At 33.4% G+C, this 20965-nt stretch overlaps 1 protein-coding gene across 1 annotated transcript in view; it reads left to right on the top strand.

Moving 5' to 3' along the window:
• The window catches only part of AGPS (alkylglycerone phosphate synthase), a 144006-nt gene that overhangs the window by 94830 nt on the left and 28211 nt on the right, over positions 1-20965 (top strand). Inside the window, exons 13-17 of the mRNA XM_027127360.1 lie at positions 2331-2407; positions 4500-4612; positions 10420-10489; positions 11338-11399; positions 15161-15250. Coding sequence (XP_026983161.1) covers positions 2331-2407; positions 4500-4612; positions 10420-10489; positions 11338-11399; positions 15161-15250 — 412 coding nt within the window. The remainder of the gene's footprint in view (positions 1-2330; positions 2408-4499; positions 4613-10419; positions 10490-11337; positions 11400-15160; positions 15251-20965) is intronic.

Genomic DNA, 20965 nt, shown 5'->3' with positions numbered 1-20965 from the left:
TTTTTATTATCACCCCTCTCCTTGACACAACTCAATATATTATATTGAAATGATACATTTTCAGTATATTGAAATGATATATATCATTGAGTACATTGAAACGATCTACATATTTTCCCTGTGAACTATGTTTGTCAAATTTGGGAGATGTTTCTTATTCATTTTTATGTGTCCTGCACCTGTCACATAACAGACACTTACATGTTAATTGACTTAATAATCAAATTAGCAAAAGAGGGTAAACAAATCTTGAATAGCATATAGGGTAGTGCTAAGCACATTATCAGTAGCACACAACCATCCCTCAAGGTTGTATTTCCAATTTATAAACAATTCAAAGGCTAAATACTTTGGCCAAAGTCCACAAGTTATATGTGGAGCTGGGGTTGAACCCAAATCTGTCTGACCCCAAAACCCAACTTTTTCCAGTGCTTTGGAGCACTTCCTTGAAACATAAGGATTTATGGAATCCTTTAAAATTATTTAATTAACACTGTAACAATAACAAAATTCGCTAATCAAACTGTCTAGCTAGTAAATTTAGGAACTAGTTCCTTTGTTTTCTATATAAAATAAAACACAATAGCTGGAATATGTTTAGAATGTAATTAGTTCGGTAGGCAACATTAATTTAAGAATAAGTAAAAGATAATAATATCCTCTTAATTAATACTAATACCTGACCCACTTAAAAGTTAGTATCACTTTTTCAATAATTATGCTTGAAGCATATTCCATCAGGGTATCACGTCACTCAGTATTAGGGATATATGTGACTAACTCACAATAGTGTTAATAGAAGTTGTGCATTTAAATTTCAGTGTGATAAGATGAACATACACCCTTAAGGATTATTCCATATTGGAGTAGTAATATTTGGAATCTTCATACATTGTGTAAAAATATGTGGACCAGAAGTCTTTTATGAGGATCAGATACACACACTCACACATTTATGTTTATATATTTGTTTCCAGTTGCTGTTAAAGTAGGCTGAATTCCATTTGGGACAGCGAGTGAATATTTTGATGATGTGTTACCTTTAACTTTATACATGCTAGAAATGGTATCTTTTAAAAACACTGGTTATGCTAGAGAACATTTCTGACAGGTTACCATGAAAGAAAAAAAAAATCCCAAACAAACCTCTTGTGATCCAGGATCTCAAAAAGATTGCTAGGTTCATGTCTATGTCATCTGCTCTTTATTTTTTGTTTGTTTGTTTTTTGCTTTGTTTGGTTATAGCATGGTTACCTAACTTAGCTTCTGGTTAAGATTTATTTGGTTACTTGGTCTTTTATGTAATATAGTTTCTTATTATAATCTGTAAGAATGTAATAAATATTACAGATTCAGATTCTCACTTTAAAAAAACAGATGAATGGAAAAAAAGACTGCAAGTGATTTTTCCTCCAGAAATCTCTCTCTCAACCCCCTCTATTTTCCTTCTAAAAAGCTAGTTTGCACCTATTTTAAAAGAAGGGATCTACACTTTGAAAATAAACAAAACCTTAAAGCCTTTTTTAAAAATAAATGTTTTATTTGGAGATAATTTTAGATTTACTAGAGGCTTTAAAAGTCTTTATAAAAATTCTATATAAATGGTGTGCCAAATTTTTCTGAATTGGGCTCACAGTACTAGGCCAGATGCTTGACTCTTAAATGTTATAGTCATGGGAGTTAAGAAGTTGCTACTCTGAAAACAATGAGAAAACAGTAAAAGACTTTTACTCAATTAAGCTTAATCCGCAGGCAACGATGTTAATTTAACAGACTCTGAGACACCATTTACGTTTTTTTGGCAATTTTAACTCTCTGGGTATAATTAAGGAAGCAATTACTAGTTTTATGCCAACAATTCTGGATGAATTAAGAATTAATTAAGAAACAATCTTAAACTTGGCATTGACTCCATATTTGGTTATAGTTCTGAATGGTTTCTGCATAATTAAAAAAAATAAAAGTAGAACTAGCCACCATTGGGTGTTCCTAATGAAATAAAAATTAATGAAGTGATTTTACTATGTATAAACTGTACCATTGAAAGATAACCTAAACTGTGTGTAGTAGTAATTACATATAGTAATTTGAGTTTAAAAAAAAACCCAAGAGGGAGTTTGGTAAACAAAAAGTTGTTTGTGACTTTTTAAAAGATGTAGATCTTAATACCAAAATGTTATATGTGTAACATAGGAGATTTTAAAAACTAAAGTCATGGAAATGTTCACTTTCTTTTAGGATACTAAATTAAAGTAGCCTCTTGCTCTTATGAAAAACATAGATAAATTAGTTTGCTATTAACTTAAAATATGAACTTTTTTTCTTCTTAGGTCATGCTCTCAAACCTCAGGTTTCCTCTATTTTTACATCATTTTTGGATGGATTAAAAAAGTTTTATATTACAAAGGTAAGAATTTTTTTTAATGCTTAGGATATTAATTTTGTTTTCTGACTTCTCTTCCTCACACACACCTATGTTCTTCCACGTTGCTGTGTACATTTAATAATTGTTTTTTTTTATGTTGGAGTAAATATTTAATCAAGTAAATCAATTATGCATTCAATTTCAGAAAATATAAAAGCTTTCCCGGATTTGAAGTTCCTAAAAATAACACTTCATTGAACAGTTTTAGCATATAACATTTTTTATAGTTTGAATTTTTTCCTTCATAGTAGATATCTAGAAGTGGAATAAAAGTATTCATTTTTTTAAAACTTTTGACACATGACAATGCATATGTGCCATTTTTGGATTGCATCCTTGCTATTACATATGGGATTTTTTGTTTTGTTTTAAATTTAGTAAATCCAGGGGGGAAATAGTATTTTATTTTAGTTGAAATTTCTTGAAACTCTAATGAGACTGACCATTTCCCTGTATTTCCTAGATGTGATTTTTTTGTGAATTAGTTGAATGTGGTTATTTTGCTAGGGGTAGCAACGTCAAACAAACAACTTCTGTTTGTTCTTTTTGGGGGGTGCGGGGGGAATGGTTTAATGCCTTGCTGTGTGCCTTTTGAAAAATGAAATTATTAGATGCCTTTTTCATAAATGTTGTAAATAATTTTTCCAGTCAGTTGACTCCTTTTTAATAAGGTTTCTTTCTTTTCTTTCTTTTTCTTTCGGTGTAAAAGTTTCTGATTTTTATATCTTTCCTTTGATTATTTAATTACTTTTAAGCTTAGAAAAGCCTATCTTTCTCCAGAACTATGATTAGGACCATTTTCTTCTCTCTCTCACTTATTTGTTAAAAAGGAATTTTAAAACTTTTTGTCTTTATTACTGTTTGACTTTATTTCAATTTTATGATGTGAGATAAAAAACTAAGTTAATCTTCACCTCTTGCTCTACTGATTGCTAACTAGTTGTGACAGCACCTTTAACTAACCTGTCCTTGCTTTTCATTTTTGTTTTTTGTTTTTTGTTTCTTTTTGCTGTACGCGGGCCTCTCACTGTTGTGGCCTCTCCCGTTGCGGAGCACAGGCTCCAGATGCGCAGGCTCAGCGGCCACGGCTCATGGGCCCAGCTGCTCCGCAGCATGTGGGATCTTCCCAGATTCCCAGACTGGGGCACGAACCCAGGTCCCCTGCATCGGCAGGTGGACTCTCAACCACTGCGCCAACAGGGAAGCCCCTTGCTTTTCTTATATTGATTTGCCATGTCTAAGACATCTTCTCATATACTTATATAAGAAAAAGACATTTTTATGTAATAGCTTTTGTTCTTGAAAAGAGCTTTTGTTCTTGAAAAATTAAATGGATTTAATTGCTGTAGATCTAGTTCTCCCTCTTATTTTTTCAGAATTTTCCTTGTTATCACCATTATCTACATGTTCAGTATCCTGGAAAATTTTTAGAAACTCATCATTTTAGGAAGCTCATTGAGGTTTTTATTAAAATTGGAATAACCTATCATATTAATTTGGGCAAAAGTCGACCGATTTATAATACTTAGTTTATGCATTTGGGAACATACGTTTCTCTCATCTTTTTTTTAGACATGTTTTCCTAATGAAGTTATGTATTTCCTTTTAAGATTATTCTTAGATGTTTTATATTGTTTTATACATAAGGTCTCCTTTGAAAATATTACTTAATAAGAAGTTATTGGTGGTATGTATGTAAGGGTGCTGCTGGTTTTTACTCCCCCCAACATCCTGCTACTTTATTATGTTCTATCATTTTGGTAGTTTTATTTGATTCTTTGGTACAGTTATAATTCTTACAAGTTAATTTGTTGTATTTCCATACCAATATGTCATTATAATTGATACCTTGGCATACTTTAAAATGAAGTGTTTTTCCTGAGTGCTGTTCTATTGTGATGACCTAAATAGGTACATTAAGCATTCTTTTTGATTGACACATAAAGTCCCAAAGCTCAGATTTTGAAGAGCTGGTATGTTTGAGCTCAGATCAGAAGAAAAAAAGAGCAAAATGTATTTTGATTTACTATTTTGTAGACGAAGACTTATCTGTAATAATAATATTCTTTTGTAGTTTAAAGGATTTGATCCAAATCAGCTAAGTGTCGCTACATTACTGTTTGAGGGGGACCGTGAGAAGGTTCTTCAACATGAAAAACAAGTGTATGACATTGCTTCAAAATTTGGGTATGGCTTTCAGTTCATAATGCCAAGAGAAAGTTAAGCTAAAATTCTGATATCTCCAAGCAGTTGTTAATGTACACTTTTCAGTATTAAATTTATGTTAATATATGGTAGTCAACTTGAAATAATATGTTGGTTTACTTCTAAAGTTTGTAGAAGGCTAGACTGGTATGTTGCTCTTACTTGTCTAATTGTATACGTGACATAGTGAATCTTCTTATTGTATTTTTTCATTAATGGTAATTTTATATTATTTTCTATTTGTTGTGCTAAGTGAAATAGAAAAAAATTCATAGTCATGTTGCTATTTAGTGGTAATAGTATATGTATAAAACATGCTATAAGTATGTTTTTAAAAGGAAATTGTGTTTAATCAAAAGTATTTGATAAATTATCTATACTCCACTTCCTGTCACTTACTGTTTTGTGCTGGTATAAAGAAACTGAAAACATTTCACATCTGTAACCAACTGAATAATGATTGGGTGGTTTCTGTCTGTCCACTTGATGGATTATAAGATTGATCGATGAGAACTATAGTGAAAGCGCCATTTATCAGGACTACATGTTTTTCCTTTCCTTTTTAAGTACATAATAAACAGTTTTCTGGATACCAGTCTTTTTTTTTTTTTTAATTTCAGAGCTTAAAATATATCATACACATACATTATCCTTAATCTGAGTTCTTTGTAAATATTTACTTTTATTTCTTTTTTTCCCCTTTCTTGCTGTTCTTTATGAGAACAAATGAACGCTTAATTTGGAGCCATATGTCTTAGAATGCGCCACTTTTATGTGTTTTCCTCATATATAATGTTCAGCCCTTTGTTTTTAGGATTTTCTGAACTTAGTATTAAAGTGCAGTATTCTTAGAAAAAGATAATCTTGGGCCTAATTTTTACTTTACCTTTGTACTGTTTTTGAACATTGAAAAATAATCTCTCAGTTTTATTTTTACCCTATTCTGAAATTGGCAAGTGGAATTATAATTTTTTTAGTAAAAGGTGAAATTCAGTAATCTTTCACTTTTTCTTCTCCACAGTACCTTTTTGGGAATTATTGATGTTTTAGCTAAATTAGTTAAGAGTGCTGTAAGGTTTCATTTAATGAGCAGATGGGTTGGAAATCAGGTTATCTCTGAAATTTTTTGAAATGTTCATGTACATATTTTTTAGTTTCTAAGTTATGTGGAGTACATATATAATTTGTTTTAAAAACTTTTTAAACCCATCATACTAGTGAGAAACAAACACTAAAGGAGTTTTAAATGAAAACCTTTTACATCTAAATTAAATCTTTTGTATCTACTTAGCCTTAAATATTAGAGACTGAAGCTTTTAAAGTTATTTCATTATATATTTAAATGTTTATTTGGGATTTCAAAAATTTCCAGAGTCATTTGTAGGGAAATGGATGCTATAATATTTTAATCACTGTATGTAAGGTTAAATTTGCTTAATTTCATCTCACTACTCCCCACCCCCACCTCCAATACACACACACATACACACACTCAGAGATTGCACTTTGTGGGATCTATAGTTATAGTTCCAATTCAGAGTAGCCAGCAAATCATTACTAGTTAATAAGGTGCCGCATTTCCTGTTAGACTGGGATAGGATGATGACAAAAGACCTTTTTGTCCTAACGCACACATACTTTTTATAGGGCATGATCTGTCTCTTTTGGGGCCTCACCATTGATGCCTGCTATATACTAGATGCTTGATTAAATATTTATTGAAAGGATTTATGAAACTGAATACTTTATTTTTCCCTGACATCTTTTATGCTACTTTATTTATGCCTAATTACTGTGCCACCCTTGAAACGGTATATTTTAATCTTTAGGTATTTATTGGGACCATGTTGTCAGTTTTATTTAATTTGAGCCACCAACTATCAAGAACTGGCTTTTCATGTAATGCCAGTTTTGTTTTTCTCATGTAACACCAGCCATTTACAACTTGAAATAGTAGTGAATCTTTCTTAAGGTGAATCCAGATCTCTTTGGATACTGATAACGAGGCCCCAGAACTATTGATTTAATTCCAGCAATTTGCTTAAACTAAACAACAAACTTGTATCAAATTCATCCATTAAAAATAGGTTATATTAAATGAGGTATGTCAGCAAGGGTAAAGCATTAAAAACTTAGATCCTGATTGGAGTGTCATTTTTTTTGCTATTATTATTTGCTACTTCTTAGTTATGTTTATAATAAATTTCTGAATATACTTTCATCTGGCACCCTTCTTTTAGATGCAAAAATCTGTGTTGAACAACCCTAGGCTATCACCAGGCAGGTGACTTAGGGCTCTTTTGATTTTTTGATACTTGGAAGTATATCTTCGCGTGGTTTTCCAGCAGTAGTCCCGGTTTTCCCCCAGTTCTCTCTAGGCACTAGTTCTTTGTTCTAACCACTGAAAGATTCAAGGATATTTTTCATAAGATGCTACCCTGCCAACCCTCATTCCTCAATCATTTCTCCTGCATAACTAGCTGGAGGAAAGCATCACTAAGTTTCTTTCTAATAAAGTTTTCATAAGTTAGTTTAGCTCATGTATTTTATTTTGAATTAGGGCATTGTCAATCTATTCTTTATTTTCTGTTCTTTTGTTTTATCCTGTTTCCACCACCTCACTGGCTTTATTTATTTATTTTAGAATTTATTATTTATTTATTGGCTGCGTTGGGTCTTTGTTGCTGTGCATGGGCTTTCTCTAGTTGCGGCGAGCGGGGGCTACTCTTTGTTGCGGTGCGCAGCCTTCTCATTGCGGTGGCTTCTCTTGTTGTGGAGCATGGGCTCTAGGCGCAGGGGCTTCAGTAGCTGTGGCTCGCGGGCTCTAGAGCACAGACTCAGTAGTTGTGGCGCATGGGCTTAGTTGCTCCACGGCATGTGGGATCTTCCTGGACCAGGGCTCGAACCCGTGTTCCCTGCATTGGCAGGCGGATTCTTAACCGCTGCACCACCAGGGAAGCCCACCTCATTGGCTTTAAATTGATTGTTTTTAATGAAGTACTCCCAACAGTTGAGAACATTTTTGTGAGTTATCTTAGCCATTTTTCCTTTTTGCCTTCCACACCCACGCAAACACTGTTAAATACCTTTGAACACATATGATCCAATAGAATATAATAGCCAAATGTTGAATAATCATACTTTGGTTGTTTATCTGTGGTTGCTAGTAATGTACTTTAACTTCTCTAAGAGCTAAGCGGAGTAAACATTACCTGTCACCAATCATGACAGATGCATTGACATTTACCATAGAACTTAAGGTAATATGCTATTGTTATTTTTAAAGGGTTATATTTAAAGTATTAATTTTAAAGTGCTTAAATTGTTTAATGTAATTCAACATGAGTGTGATTAGGTTCACCAGATGGTTCTTTTATATAACAAGATTATCTCTCATTCCTCTTTCAGTAGTCTTCCCAGTCCTTCCTCATGTAACAGCTTTAAGTTTAAGAACCTTGTTAATTGATATTTTAAGGAAGTAGGGGATGGATGTTGCTACTTTAACATAAGGCAGTTGAATTTAAGCATAGTTTTTTGGAGTGGCTGCAAAAGTGGCAAGTTAGAAGCATTTAATTTCTAAACCCTACTATTGTTTACATATTGTATCTTAAAGTAATTTTGGCTGGAAGACTAGATAGTTCTGAAAGCTAAAAAAAGAGAGGTTCCAAGAAGCTAAATTTGCAGGGAAACCTGTGATTAAGAAAAGCGAACCCAGAATGACTTTTATTCTTTTGGAGGGTTTATGAATTTAGAATGGACATCCAGTTTCTTCCTGCTTTGAGTAAGAAAATGCATATTTCTGTGTGGTTTGTCACACTAGATTCCAAGTGGAACAGATCTTTTTTTTCCCCTTGGCCAGATATTAGAAAAGGGTCTAAAGAAAAATGGCTTGACCTGGGACTGCAGAGTCGGACTTTTTCTCATCCTGATATATCAGGATGCTATATCTTATATCAGTAGGCCTGATATAGGAGAGACAGGCCTACTAAATGTTCATACCTGTTACTTCTCACCAAGTACATACTCAGAATGCACCTGAGTATGATTCCCAGCAATGGTCTCTTGCACCCTTTCCTAGTCTTCATGCTCCTTTCCTTTCCTTCTGCCGGTAGGCCTAGCATGAACTGTGTCTTTCCTAGATCAGTAGGGTTTTTTCTCTCTTGGAGTTAGTGTCTGACTCAGATTCATATCTACCTGAGGTTTGGGTTCATCTATTTTCCTCCAAGCACCTGCCACAGCAATTTTCTGACTAGTTTACTTTTTGTTTTGGAACTTTATTTGACTCCCTACCTCAACGTAACATCCATACACATCTAACCCAGAATTGTCTTCTGTTTCTTCTCACTTTTCAATCTTAGCAGCTTGACCTAAGTTGTTTTCTTTGCTCATTAACATTCTAGTAACAAATGCCCCCTTTCATTTCATTATACCCTTTCCCCATGTAGTTCTAGACTAGAGCTGCTCCTATCAAGTCTTTGCCACTCCTTCTGGATGACACTAATTCGTGTATATCCAACTATAATACAAAGTCAGGAAATCTGATTTAGCCCATATGTCCTAGCTGAAAATTGCCTTACAGTATTTGTGTAGAACAAGGGTACATCTACATTGTATTACTTACTTACTGCCAAATTCAGACAAAACATCGGGGAAAGAAAGGATTTAACTGTAAAGGTGTTAACTGAATTCATAAGAGAAATGAGAAGAGGCTTAAATCACGGAGGTTCAAAACCTGAGTCTTAAGCAACACCATGGTTAAGGGCTTAGCATCCTGAGACCAAGAAGGCGCAGTTAGGGTATTAAGAAGAGAGACATAAAGTTTAGCCATCAATCATGACTCAAGAAAGCCACAAGAAAAGATATTTTTCCTTTTATTTGTTTTTATTGAGGGATTTTTAGTGGGTACTTTGAGAATTTGGGATAAGTTTTATTTAATTGACTAAGACTACTTAAAATTTAATTTCTGCCTGATGATGGAAAAAAGCAAAATTAAAAACTATCTACTGAAGGTAATGGAAATCAGTAATTATTCATAGCCTTTTAAAATTAGAATGACTTTAACAAAGCAGAGTACTTGGACTGAAATATATGTTATATGGGGTTGATTCTAACTAGATCACCAAATACAGCTTCTGTACAAAGCTACTTTCCAATTGAAATGGATGTGTTCATACTGTTGCTCTTGTACTTACCTGTCTGTTGCTTCATAAATTTTAATGTATCTGTGTAAGTATGTTTTGTCTGTCTTTTAAATCATAAATCCCATAAAGTAAACACCTTGTCTAATACTCCAAATACTATGTGCTCAAGTATTCAGAAAACTTCTTGGTGTTTGGAAGATCCTAGTCAGTCATTGCAAATCTTTATATATGAATAAGACTATAATACATGAATATACAGGTAAAAATATAATATGAGTAAAATAAGAGTATTTTAAATATGTTGTTATGCTTGTGACGATTATTTAAGCTTGTTTCTCGTGGCTAATTCTCTGTTCTTTTGACAGTATGAGTAGAAGTAGTTGAGTTCATATCAGTCAGTTTTACTGGTTTGGTAGATATAAAATTAATTACCAAACTGAATATTAAAAATATTTTTGTTATCCAAGACTATTCTCTTGACAGCTCATTGATACATTTATGATAAATGAGATTAAAATAAAAATGAGATGTAAAGTAACATGTTAATCTGTTAAGCAGTTATCTTGAGGTATTGTATCAGTTTGGTTAGTTTTATATATTTTTAATAGTTCATTTGAAATATACTGACAGTGTATTCTTTAATTACAGTGGATTAGCAGCTGGAGAAGATAATGGACAGAGAGGTTATTTGCTGACCTATGTCATTGCATACATTCGAGTAAGTTATCTCATTTCTTTTATCAGTTTATGTTGCAAACAATACTTTTTCTATAAGTGAATAAAATTATTTTCTTTATTTTCTTAAATTTTAACCTACAGTAATTTAGCATATCATTGTACTCATATGAGTCCAGGATTTTTCTACCTTATAAAATTTTCTTTCATACCTTTACACTTTTGTGGTGGCTTATGAATTGCTCTTTCCAGTTTTGATATTAAAACAGAATTGTACTCTGGGTAAAAAATTTAGTATTATAAGTTACTTATCATATAAGTATTATATCTTGTACGCTATAAAATATATTTTCCTAGGTGAGGTGGTTCCAGATAGTCTATCTATTTAGTCACTACAAAGACAGACACTCTATTTTCTAATTTATTTTTAAAGAAAAGTTGATTTTAAAAGATTTCTTTTCCTTTCTCTAATCCCTCCTCCCCCAACTTCCCTATCTCCCTGGTCCTTTGATCCTGATGATCACTTTTTGGTATTGGTTAATTTGCTGTTTAGGCCACTAAAAATCTGTCCTGCTAGTATTCTCTGCATGTACCTAGACAGTTTCTGGATAGAGACTCCATTCATTAGAGAAATATTTGAGTTCCTGCCGTGTGTCAGACACTCTGCCTGGTGCCAAGGGCACAGAGGAAAACAAGACAAAGTTTCTGTCCTTCTGGAGATTATATCTCACACTTGGGGCCACTTTCCCATGCTCTTTTGAGGTAGATAGTAAAGAGCCCAGGAGGTTGAATTAGAAACATGAAATACTAATAATGAACATGAAATACTACTAATATTATGGACTCTTCTGCATCTGTTGTAATTTCTTAATTTTGTTTATGTCTTAACAGGATTTGGGTTTGGAATACTATGTATTAGGGGAATCTTTTGAGACTTCTGCTCCTTGGGACAGGTAAAATGAAATGCCTGATATTATTAAAATATGCTATACAATTGCTGAAGTAATTTATTGTGTGTGAATATGTAAACTTTTAAAGTTTTGTAAGGAAACGTTGAAACAAGGTAATCACTTTTATTTAACTTAATATCTTCATCAGAATGTCACATTTGCAAGCCATTTTTAAAATTTTAGACAGACTTGTCCATGTCCCATAGAAGGAAGTTATTACCGCAGTTTACATTTTAAAGAATTTTACTGAACACTAAATGTCACTATGTGGTTTAACTTAGCTTTGATTTAAATTCTTAAATGGTTAATATGCTTAAATGTTCTCTAAAAAGTCCCCCCAAAATATAACCTTCTTTTGTAGTATTTCATTTAGCTTTTGATATTTGTATGTACACTGTTAAGCAAGATCTTAACTTGAATTTAAGTGATTTCTGAAAGAAACCCAATTTAAGAAATTATGTATAATTTCTGTTTTTAAATTATACACATATATACATACAAATGTTGGTTAGGGAATTAATAATAAAAAATGATTAGGAAATGTGAAGTGGTTATATTAAAGATAGACTTGTGAGTTAACTAATAAAAAATTCTTGAGGTTGTTAGCACGTTTTTAATCTAGTATACCTTACATTTTACTTTTTCTTTATAAAATTTACTATTTTAAATCTATAATAAAGTATATAGGATATAACAAATCCCCCTGAATATACCTGTTAGATGTTACCTATCTTAACATTTTTGTTCTACCCTAACCTCTTTTTTTCCTCCCCAGAAAACTTTTTACTTTTCTACACTGTCTTCATCTACTATGGGTTTTGACTTTTGCTGTATTGATGCTAATAGTCCATCAATTTGATAGCAATCAAATTTATAGTATCAATATGTTAGTCACAGCATTCAGTTTTTGATGCTAAATTTTAATAAGGGGAATAAATCTTATAAATAAAAAGAATTATCACTTCATCAACATCTGACATGTTTGAACAGCAGATATAGTTTGGGAGCTGTTCATAGATGTCTCAGAGACCATTTTAGTCTTTAATACCTATTCTTACTGGGGAAAGTGGGTTAGTGTAGTGTTACTTCTTCAGTAGTATGAATTTCCTTGTCATCGATTACTCCTTACCTATGATTGCCATTTTGTCTTTAAATTCTTCCAACTGTGGAAGCTAGTCATGCACTATCTTTTCATTTTTCTTTATAGTTTCCTTGTATATTCTTAAATACTTTTTTGACTCACTGACTATATCTGTTTTATACAGGGTTACGTACTTGGTTTTCATTTAAAACAACGTCTTCAACTGAAGTTTTAATAAATAAAATTAAGGGAAAGCAGCTGTATTCCTGACATAAAGTTTGTTACCATTTAGTAACTTGCTTTCTCTTTCAAACCTTTAGCTAGGTAGAGACCTTGTTTAGCAGCAACCCATGGGATCAGGGTCTTCAACCCTCACACATTATTAGGTTGCTTGGCCTTTTCATGCATAAGTTTCTTAAAGGATTATTGGTCTTACTAGTTTTTATGTATTCCTCTGTGGCCCTAGCACAATGACAGCACCTATTAGGTGCTCAGTGAATATTCTGCATAGACTCCTGTGAATGAACTACGGAATAGTGTAAGAATGTAGCCTTATAAAAACAGCTGCCTAAAAGGTCCGAGTTGGAGATTTGAAGATTTTAGAGACATCAGCTTGAGATTTGTGATTAAAACCAAAGGAGATATACAAACACTTAACAGGTAAATGGACGAAGAGAAAAGAAAGAAGACCTGAGAAAGAAGTCCAAGAAACCCCAACCTTTAAGGGATTAAAAACAAAGGATTCATTTAAGTTGTACAAATAAGCGCTAGCAGAGGAGATTGGGGAATAAAATCTAGAAGATTTGGAGGAAAACCAGTGCTGTGAGAGGAGCTGAGGGAAATTGTTTTCAAGGAGGAAATGGTCAATAGTGTTAAATTTGCTAATAGGTCAGGTAAGAATTTAAAAGTATACACAGTACGGGACTTCCCTGGTGGTCCAGTGGTTAAGACTCCTTGCTTCCAGCGCAAGAGGCTTGGGTTCGAGCCCTGGTCAGGGAACTAAGATCCTGCATGCCACGCGGCCAAAAAAAAAAAAGGTATACACAGTTTTGTTTACTTCCTATGTAGTGACTGGTCCAAATGGACTGTATTGACCTTTGCATGAGTTCTGTTAGAAAATACTTTCAGAACTCCATACAAATAATTTCTAGAAAGTACCTCATTCAAGTAACACTTGAATTCTGTTTTCTAGGGTCATGATAAAGAACTTGTTACTTTTATAAATTTGTAATATTCATGAACTCCTGTAGATATTAAAGTTTAGTAGATTTTATTTATATTTAAAATTTTATTTATTTGGTTGCGCCGGGTCTCAGTTGCGGCATGTGGGCTCCTTAATTGCAGCATGCAAACCCCCAGCTACAGCATGCATGTGGGATTCAGTTCCCCGACCAGGGATCAAACCCAGGCCCCTTGCACTGGGAGCACAGAGTCCCATCCACTGCACCACCAGGGAAGTCCCTTTATTTATATTTAAAATATCTGTTTTGTAAGTTGGATTTTCAAATTAAAGACATTAAATTTCAATAATCTAAATTCTTTATGAAAGATTTTTAAGAAACATGGATCCTTACCATTCTATAAATAAGGCATAGGTAACATTGATAAATTGTATCTGCCTGCAGCTCTCACAGAATAAAGCAGAACTTAACTTGAGTGCTATTTTGTAAAGTCAGATTTTATAAAACTTTCAGACACTATAAAAGTAAAAATTGACATGCTAATAAAACACTAAAACCTTTTTCATATTTATATTTTAATCAGTTATTCTTTGTTCTTATTGGAAATATAGATAACTTTAATGTGTTCAGTAAAGCATAATCCATTTAAATGTTATTGTTTTTATCAAATTGGGCCAACCTTTTAAGTTTCTTTGGTATCTTTTCCTTTCTCATGATTCTAAACAGACTAAGGTTTAAAACACAGAATCGGTGTCAATATGTACCCAGGATATTTATTGGAGAATAAAATGGCTGATATATACTTTTAAGAGTTTTATTTTCCAGATGAAACAGAATATATAGTTATAACAATATGTTATAGCTCACATTAAAAAACAGATTAATATTGTTAAATATTATCAATCTTCCCTCCCCTTTAAGAACTATGTCTCACTTGTCTGTTTTCATTGTTCATATTGAACATATTAAACTGTCTAGCATAACTTTACACATAGTTCATGTCCAGTAAGTCTTTGTTGAGCTGGATTTTAGCTTAGTGCTTGAAAATAGGCTGTTGAACATTTGGTATAGCACTATGATTATTAATTAAATTATTTTTAAATTAAGGAAAACTTCTTAGATGGGATATAGATTGGTATTCCTATAACCCAGAATTGAATTTTCATTAACATTTTCTTTAGAGCTTTTTAAAAAGCTTTTAGAATCTTGTAATTAAATTTATTTTGAATTTGGATTTTCCTTAGCTTAGGAAACTGCCTTCAGGAGACTTGAGTATGCTCCTCTGACTACTGTCTTTCCTGTGACAAAAAGGGAAAGGACTTTGCTCCCTTGAAGTTATGAATGGAAGGCCAGTTTGAATGATCTTGTTCATTCTTGAAGGAATGAGTATGAAAGTTTTAGTTAAGAGAATTTCTGACTTGAATGTGCTGATAAACCAGCAATAATTAGATTTTTTATAATTATGTGAAAACTTAATATTGTATTCAATTATTTTTTTCTAGGGTTGTAGATCTCTGTAGAAATGTAAAGGAAAGAATAACAAGGGAATGCAAAGAGAAAGGTGTTCAATTTGCTCCTCTTGCTACATGCAGGTGAGTTTTTGTTGTTGTTCTTATACTTTTTATTCTGAAAAAAAAAAAAACAACTGTTTTTTTTTTAATTAATAGAGAAGTGTAATTTGTGAGCTGAGGAAAAGCTTCAGTCTGTTCCACTTAGCAAGCTTTCCTAAACTTTACTTGCCACCTTTTTAGGATTGTGCCACTAGGATTTTTACAGTAGTCCTGAGCCCGATAGGAGTGGAACACCCTTTCCTAGGAGTGAGCCTTCTCCTGTCTGGACAGCATGATGGTAAAGAGTGAGCCTTCTACCCTGTCTGGGTAGAGTGAGCCTTCTACCATGAGTGAGCCATGAGCCTTCTACCCTGTCTGGACAGCATGATGGTAAAGAGCCAAATGTCAGAGCTGCTGGAGTAAGAGAAGGACTCCTTCATTCACTGAAACTATAAATTACATATATGGTCAAGAAACTATAAATTACACACACATTCAATGCAGCTCTTTCTTTAATAGAGAAAAGGCACTTTAACCACTTTGTTGGTTGTTGATTAAATCAGTGGGTATGGAATATAGGAATGAGTGGAGCCAGAAAATCCAAATGAAGATTAACTTGTTGCTTTCTAATAGATCTTTCTGTGATAATGGAAATGTTCTGTATCTGCCCTATCCAGAATGATAGCCACAGCCACATGTGGCTGTTGAGCTGTTGAAATGTGGCTAGTATGACTGTGGAACTGAATTTTAAATTTTATTAATTTCAAATAATTTAAATTTAAAATGCCACATGTGGCTAGTATCTTCCATATGGGACAGTTATAATCCATATTGGAGCACAGTTAACTGATGATTTTGTCGTCTCTTAGCTAAATAGCAGAAGCCCCAAAGGAGGTTTTCTTAAGAAGGGGCACTTTGTGTTCAATCTTTTGATATTAATTTTCTGTGTGAACACCAGAAGATTAAATGTATAAAGATTGAATTGAGCATTTGACTTCTCTACAAAAGTTATCGAATTAATTAGAATAGAGAATAAAGGGAAATTAGGACAGATCATGAGAAGGGGAACCTTAAAGTAAATGATACAGTACTAATCAAGCACTTTAAAATTTATTGAACATTCTGTATTATATAACTGCTTCTCTTTTTTTTTTCTGTGTGTGTGGTTTTCAGGGATATAACTCCAATATTTAGAAACAAACAAAAAACTTACAATATAAGCATGAATAAAAGTTAGGTAATTTTCGAATTAACGTAGTATCTTTATTGTTAAATGCTGGACTCTGAAACAACAGTTGTGCTTCAGCACAACAGCATTTCTGTATATTTCTATTCATAATGATTGTTCTTTTGATTAGCCTGGAACCACTTGATATCAGCCTAGGAAGGCAGATCTGGGCCTTCCTTCTACTGCATCACCATGGCAACTTCCTGCTTAGTTTTAAAATTTCTTTATTTTGTAACATTGCATGTGTCTAAAGAGTGAAAGCACTGTTCTGCTATTTATTAGGAATTTAATCTCTTGGAGCTCTAAGTTTATCATTAGTAAAGTAATGGTAATATATCTCCTTGAAGGGACTGTTGTAAGAATGAAATGAGAAAGCATATAAAGGGCTATATAAATGGCATCGTATGTATTATTGTGACGTAGTTACATGAAGGTTGAGGTAGACAATCCATACTAGTATTAGTATGGAAAATTTGGTTATTTGTTTTTCTTCCTTAATGACAAATTCTCATGAAGGCATCCAATTGTTAGGCCCTCTTGATATGTTGACAGAGCATGATAATTTCTGTATATTTGCTTTGCAAGACTAGAAATACTTATGTACTCTTTAAACTGGAATCTCTTCTGTGATTTTTTTTTCCCTTTTTTTACATTCTCCCATCTTGTACTTTCCTGTTCCCATATTATGTTTCTTAATTCTACTTGTTGCCCTATAGGGACAGATACCTTTTAAAATTTGCTAGATTGTGCTTTCTTTTTTCTTTTAATACTGAACGTTATTTTTTTTCATTTTTAAATTTTATTTATTTTTTTATATAGCAGGTTCTTATTAGTCATCAATTTTATACACATCAGTGTATGCATGTCAATCCCAATCGCCCAGTTCATCACACCACCCCCCCCCTTTGGTGTCCATATGTTTGTTCTCTACATCTGAGTCTTTCCCCCCTTGGTATCCATACGTTTGTTCTCTACATCTGTGTCTCAATTTCTGCCCTGCAAACTGGTTCATCTGTACCATTTTTCTAGGTTCCACATATATGTGTTAATATACAATATTTGTTTTTCTCTTTCTGACTTACTTCACTCTGTATGACAGTCTCTAGATCCATCCACGTCTCAACAAATGACCCAATTTCGTTCCTTCTTATGGCTGAGTAATATTCCATTGTGTATATGTACCACATCTTCTTTATCCATTCGTCTGTTGATGGGCAATTAGGTTGCTTCCATGACCTGGCTATTGTAAATAGTACTGCAGTGAACATTGGGGTGCATGTGTCTTTTTGAATTATGGTTTTCTCTGGGTATATGCCCAGTAGTGGGATTGCTGGATCATATGGTAATTTTATTTTTAGTTTTTGAAGGAACCTCCATACTGTTCTCCATAGTGGCTGTATCAATTTACATTCCCACCAACAGTACAAGAGGGTTCCCTTTACTCCACACCCTCTCCAGCATTTGTTGTTTGTAGATTTTCTAATGATGCCCATTCTAACTGGTGTGAGGTGATACCTCATTGTAGTTTTGATTTGCATTTCTCTAATAATTAGTGATGTTGAGCAGCTCTTCATGTGCCTCTTGGCCATCTGTATGTCTTCTTTGGAGAAATGTCTATTTAGGTCTTCTGCTCATTTTTGGACTGGGTTGTTTGTTTTTTTAATATTGAGCTGCATGAGCTGTTCATATATATATATTGGAGATTAATCCTTTGTCCATTGATTCATTTGCAAACATTTTCTCCCATTCTGAGGGTTGTCTTTTCGTCTTGTTTATGGTTTCCTTTGCTGTGCAAAAGCTTATACGTTTCATTAGGTCCCATTTGTTTATTTTTGTTTTTATTTCCATTACTCTTCCATTATTCATTAGGAGGTGGATCAAAAAACATCTTGCTGTGATTTATGTCAAAGAGTCTTCTTCCTATGTTTTCCTCTAAGAGTTTTATAGTGTCTGGTCTTACATTTAGGTCTCTAATCCATTTTGAGTTTATTTTTGTGTATGGTGTTAGGGAGTGTTCTAATTTCATTCTTTTACATGTAACTGTCCAGTTTTCCCAGCCCCACTTATTGAAGAGACTGTCTTTTATCCATTGTATATCCTTGCCTCCTTTGTCATAGATTAGTTGACCATAGGTGTGTGGGTTTATCTCTGGGCTTTCTATCCTGTTCCATTGATCTATATTTCTGTTTTTGTGCCAGTACCATATTGTCTTGATTACTGTAGCTTTGTAGTATAGTCTGAAGTCAGGAAGTCTGATTCCTCCAGCTCTGTTTTTTTCTCTCAAGACTGCTTTGGCTCTTCAGGGTCTTTTGTGTCTCCATACAAATTTTAAGGTTTTTTGTTCTAGTTCCATAAAAAATGCTATTGGTAATTTGATAGGGATTACACTGAATCTGTAGATTGCTTTGGGTAGTATAGTCATTTTCACAATATGGCTTCTTCCAATCCGAGAACATGGTATATCTCTCCATCTGTTGGTATCATCTTTAATTTCTTTCATCAGTGTCTTATAGTTTTCTGCATACAGGTCTTTGTCTCCCTAGGTAGGTTTATTCCTAGCTATTTTATTCTTTCTGTTGCAGTGGTAAATGGGAGTGTTTCCTTAATTGCTCTTTCAGATTTTTCATCATTAGTGTATAGGAATGCAAGAGATTTCTGTGCATTAATTTTGTATCCTGCAGCTTAACCAAATTCATTGATTAGCTCCAGTAGTTTTCTGATGACATCTTTAGGATTCTCTATGTATAGTATCATGTCATCTGCAAACAGTGACAGTTTTACTTCTTCTTTTCCGATTTGTATTCCTTTTATTTCTTTTTCTTCTCTGATTGCTGTGGCTAGGACTTCAAATAATAGTGGTGAGAGTGGACATCCTTGTCTTGTTCCTGATCTTAGAGGAAATGCTTTCAGTTTTTCACCATTAAGGATGATGTTTGCTGTGGGTTTGTCGTATATGGCCTTTATTATGTTGAGGTAGGTTCCCTCTGTGCCCACTTTCTAGAGAGTTTTTATCATAAATGGGTGTTGAATTTTGTCAGAAGCTTTTTCTGTGTCTATTAAGATGATCATATGGTTTTTATTCTTCAGTTTGTTATCACATTGATTGATTTGCATATATTGAAGAATCCTTGCATCCCTGCGATAAATCCCACTTGATCATGGTGTATGATCCTTTTAATGTGTTGTTGGATTCTGTTTGCTAGTATTTTGTTGAGGATTTTTGCATCTATATTCGTCAGTGATATTGGTCTGTAATTTTCTTTTTTTGTAGTATCTTTGTCTGGTTTTGGTATCAGGGTGATGGTGGCCTTTTAGAATGAGTTTGGGAGTGTTCCTTCCTCTGCAATTTTTTGGAAGAGCTTGAGAAGGATGGGTGTTAGCTCTTCTCTAAATGTTTGATAGAATTCACCTGTGAAGCCATGTTTTCCTGGACTTTGTTTGTTGGAAGATTTTTCATCACAATTTCAATTTCATTACTTGTGATTGGTGTGTTCATATTTTCTATTTCTTCCTGGTTCAGTCTTGGAAGGTTATACCTTTCTAAGAATTTGTCCATTTCTTCCAGGTTGTCCATTTTATGTGCATAGAGTTGCTTGTAGTAGTCTCTTAGGATGCTATGTATTTCTGCAGTGTCTTCTGGTAACTTCTCCTTTTTCATTTCTAATTTTATTAATTTGAGTGCTCTCCCTCTTTTTCTTGATGAGTCTGGCTAATGGTTTATCAATTTTGTTTATCTTCTCAAAGAACCAGCTTTTAGTTTTATTGATCTTTGCTATTGTCTTCTTTGTTTCTCTTTCATTTATTTCTTCTCTGATCTTTATGATTTCTTTCCTTCTCCTAACTTTGGGTTTTGTTTGTTCTTCTTTCTCTTGTTCCTTTAGGTGTAAGGTTAGATTGTTTATTTGAGATTTTTCTTGTTTCTTGAGGTAGGCTTGTGTAGCTATAAATTTCCCTCTTAGAACTGCTTTTGCTGCATCCCATAGGTTTTGGATCATCGGGTTTTCATTGTCATTTGTCTCTAGGTATTTTTTGTTTTCCTCTTTGATTTCTTCAGTGATCTCTTGGTTATTTAGTAATGTATAGTTTAGCCTCCATTTGTTTTGTGTTTTTTATGGGTTTTTTCCCTGTAATTGATCTCTAATCTCATAGCGTTGTTGTCAGAAAACATGCTTGATGTGATTTCAATTTTCTTAAATTTACTGAGGCTTGATTTGTGACACAAGATGTGATCTATCTTGGAGAATGTTCTGTGCGCATTTGAGAAGAAAGTGTAATCTGCAGTTTTGATATGGAATGTCCTATAAATATCAATTAAATCTATCTGGTCTATTGTATCATTTAAAACTTCTGTTTCCTTATTTATTTTCATTTTGGATGATCTGTCCATTGGTGTAAGTGAGGTGTTAAAGTCCCCCACTATTATTGTGTTACTGTCGATTTCCTCTTTTAGAGCTGTTAGCAGTTGCCTTATGTATTGAGATGCTCCTATGTTGGGGTGCATATATATTTATAATTGTTATATCTTCTTC

This window comes from Aethalodelphis obliquidens, unplaced genomic scaffold (genome assembly GCF_003676395.1).
Source record: "Aethalodelphis obliquidens isolate GAN/ISIS:26980383/991018 unplaced genomic scaffold, ASM367639v1 scaffold2, whole genome shotgun sequence".
NCBI classification, from domain to species: domain Eukaryota; kingdom Metazoa; phylum Chordata; class Mammalia; order Artiodactyla; family Delphinidae; genus Aethalodelphis; species Aethalodelphis obliquidens.
The sequence above is the reverse complement of the archived record's forward strand: the minus strand, read 5'-3'. Positions and strand labels throughout refer to the sequence as shown.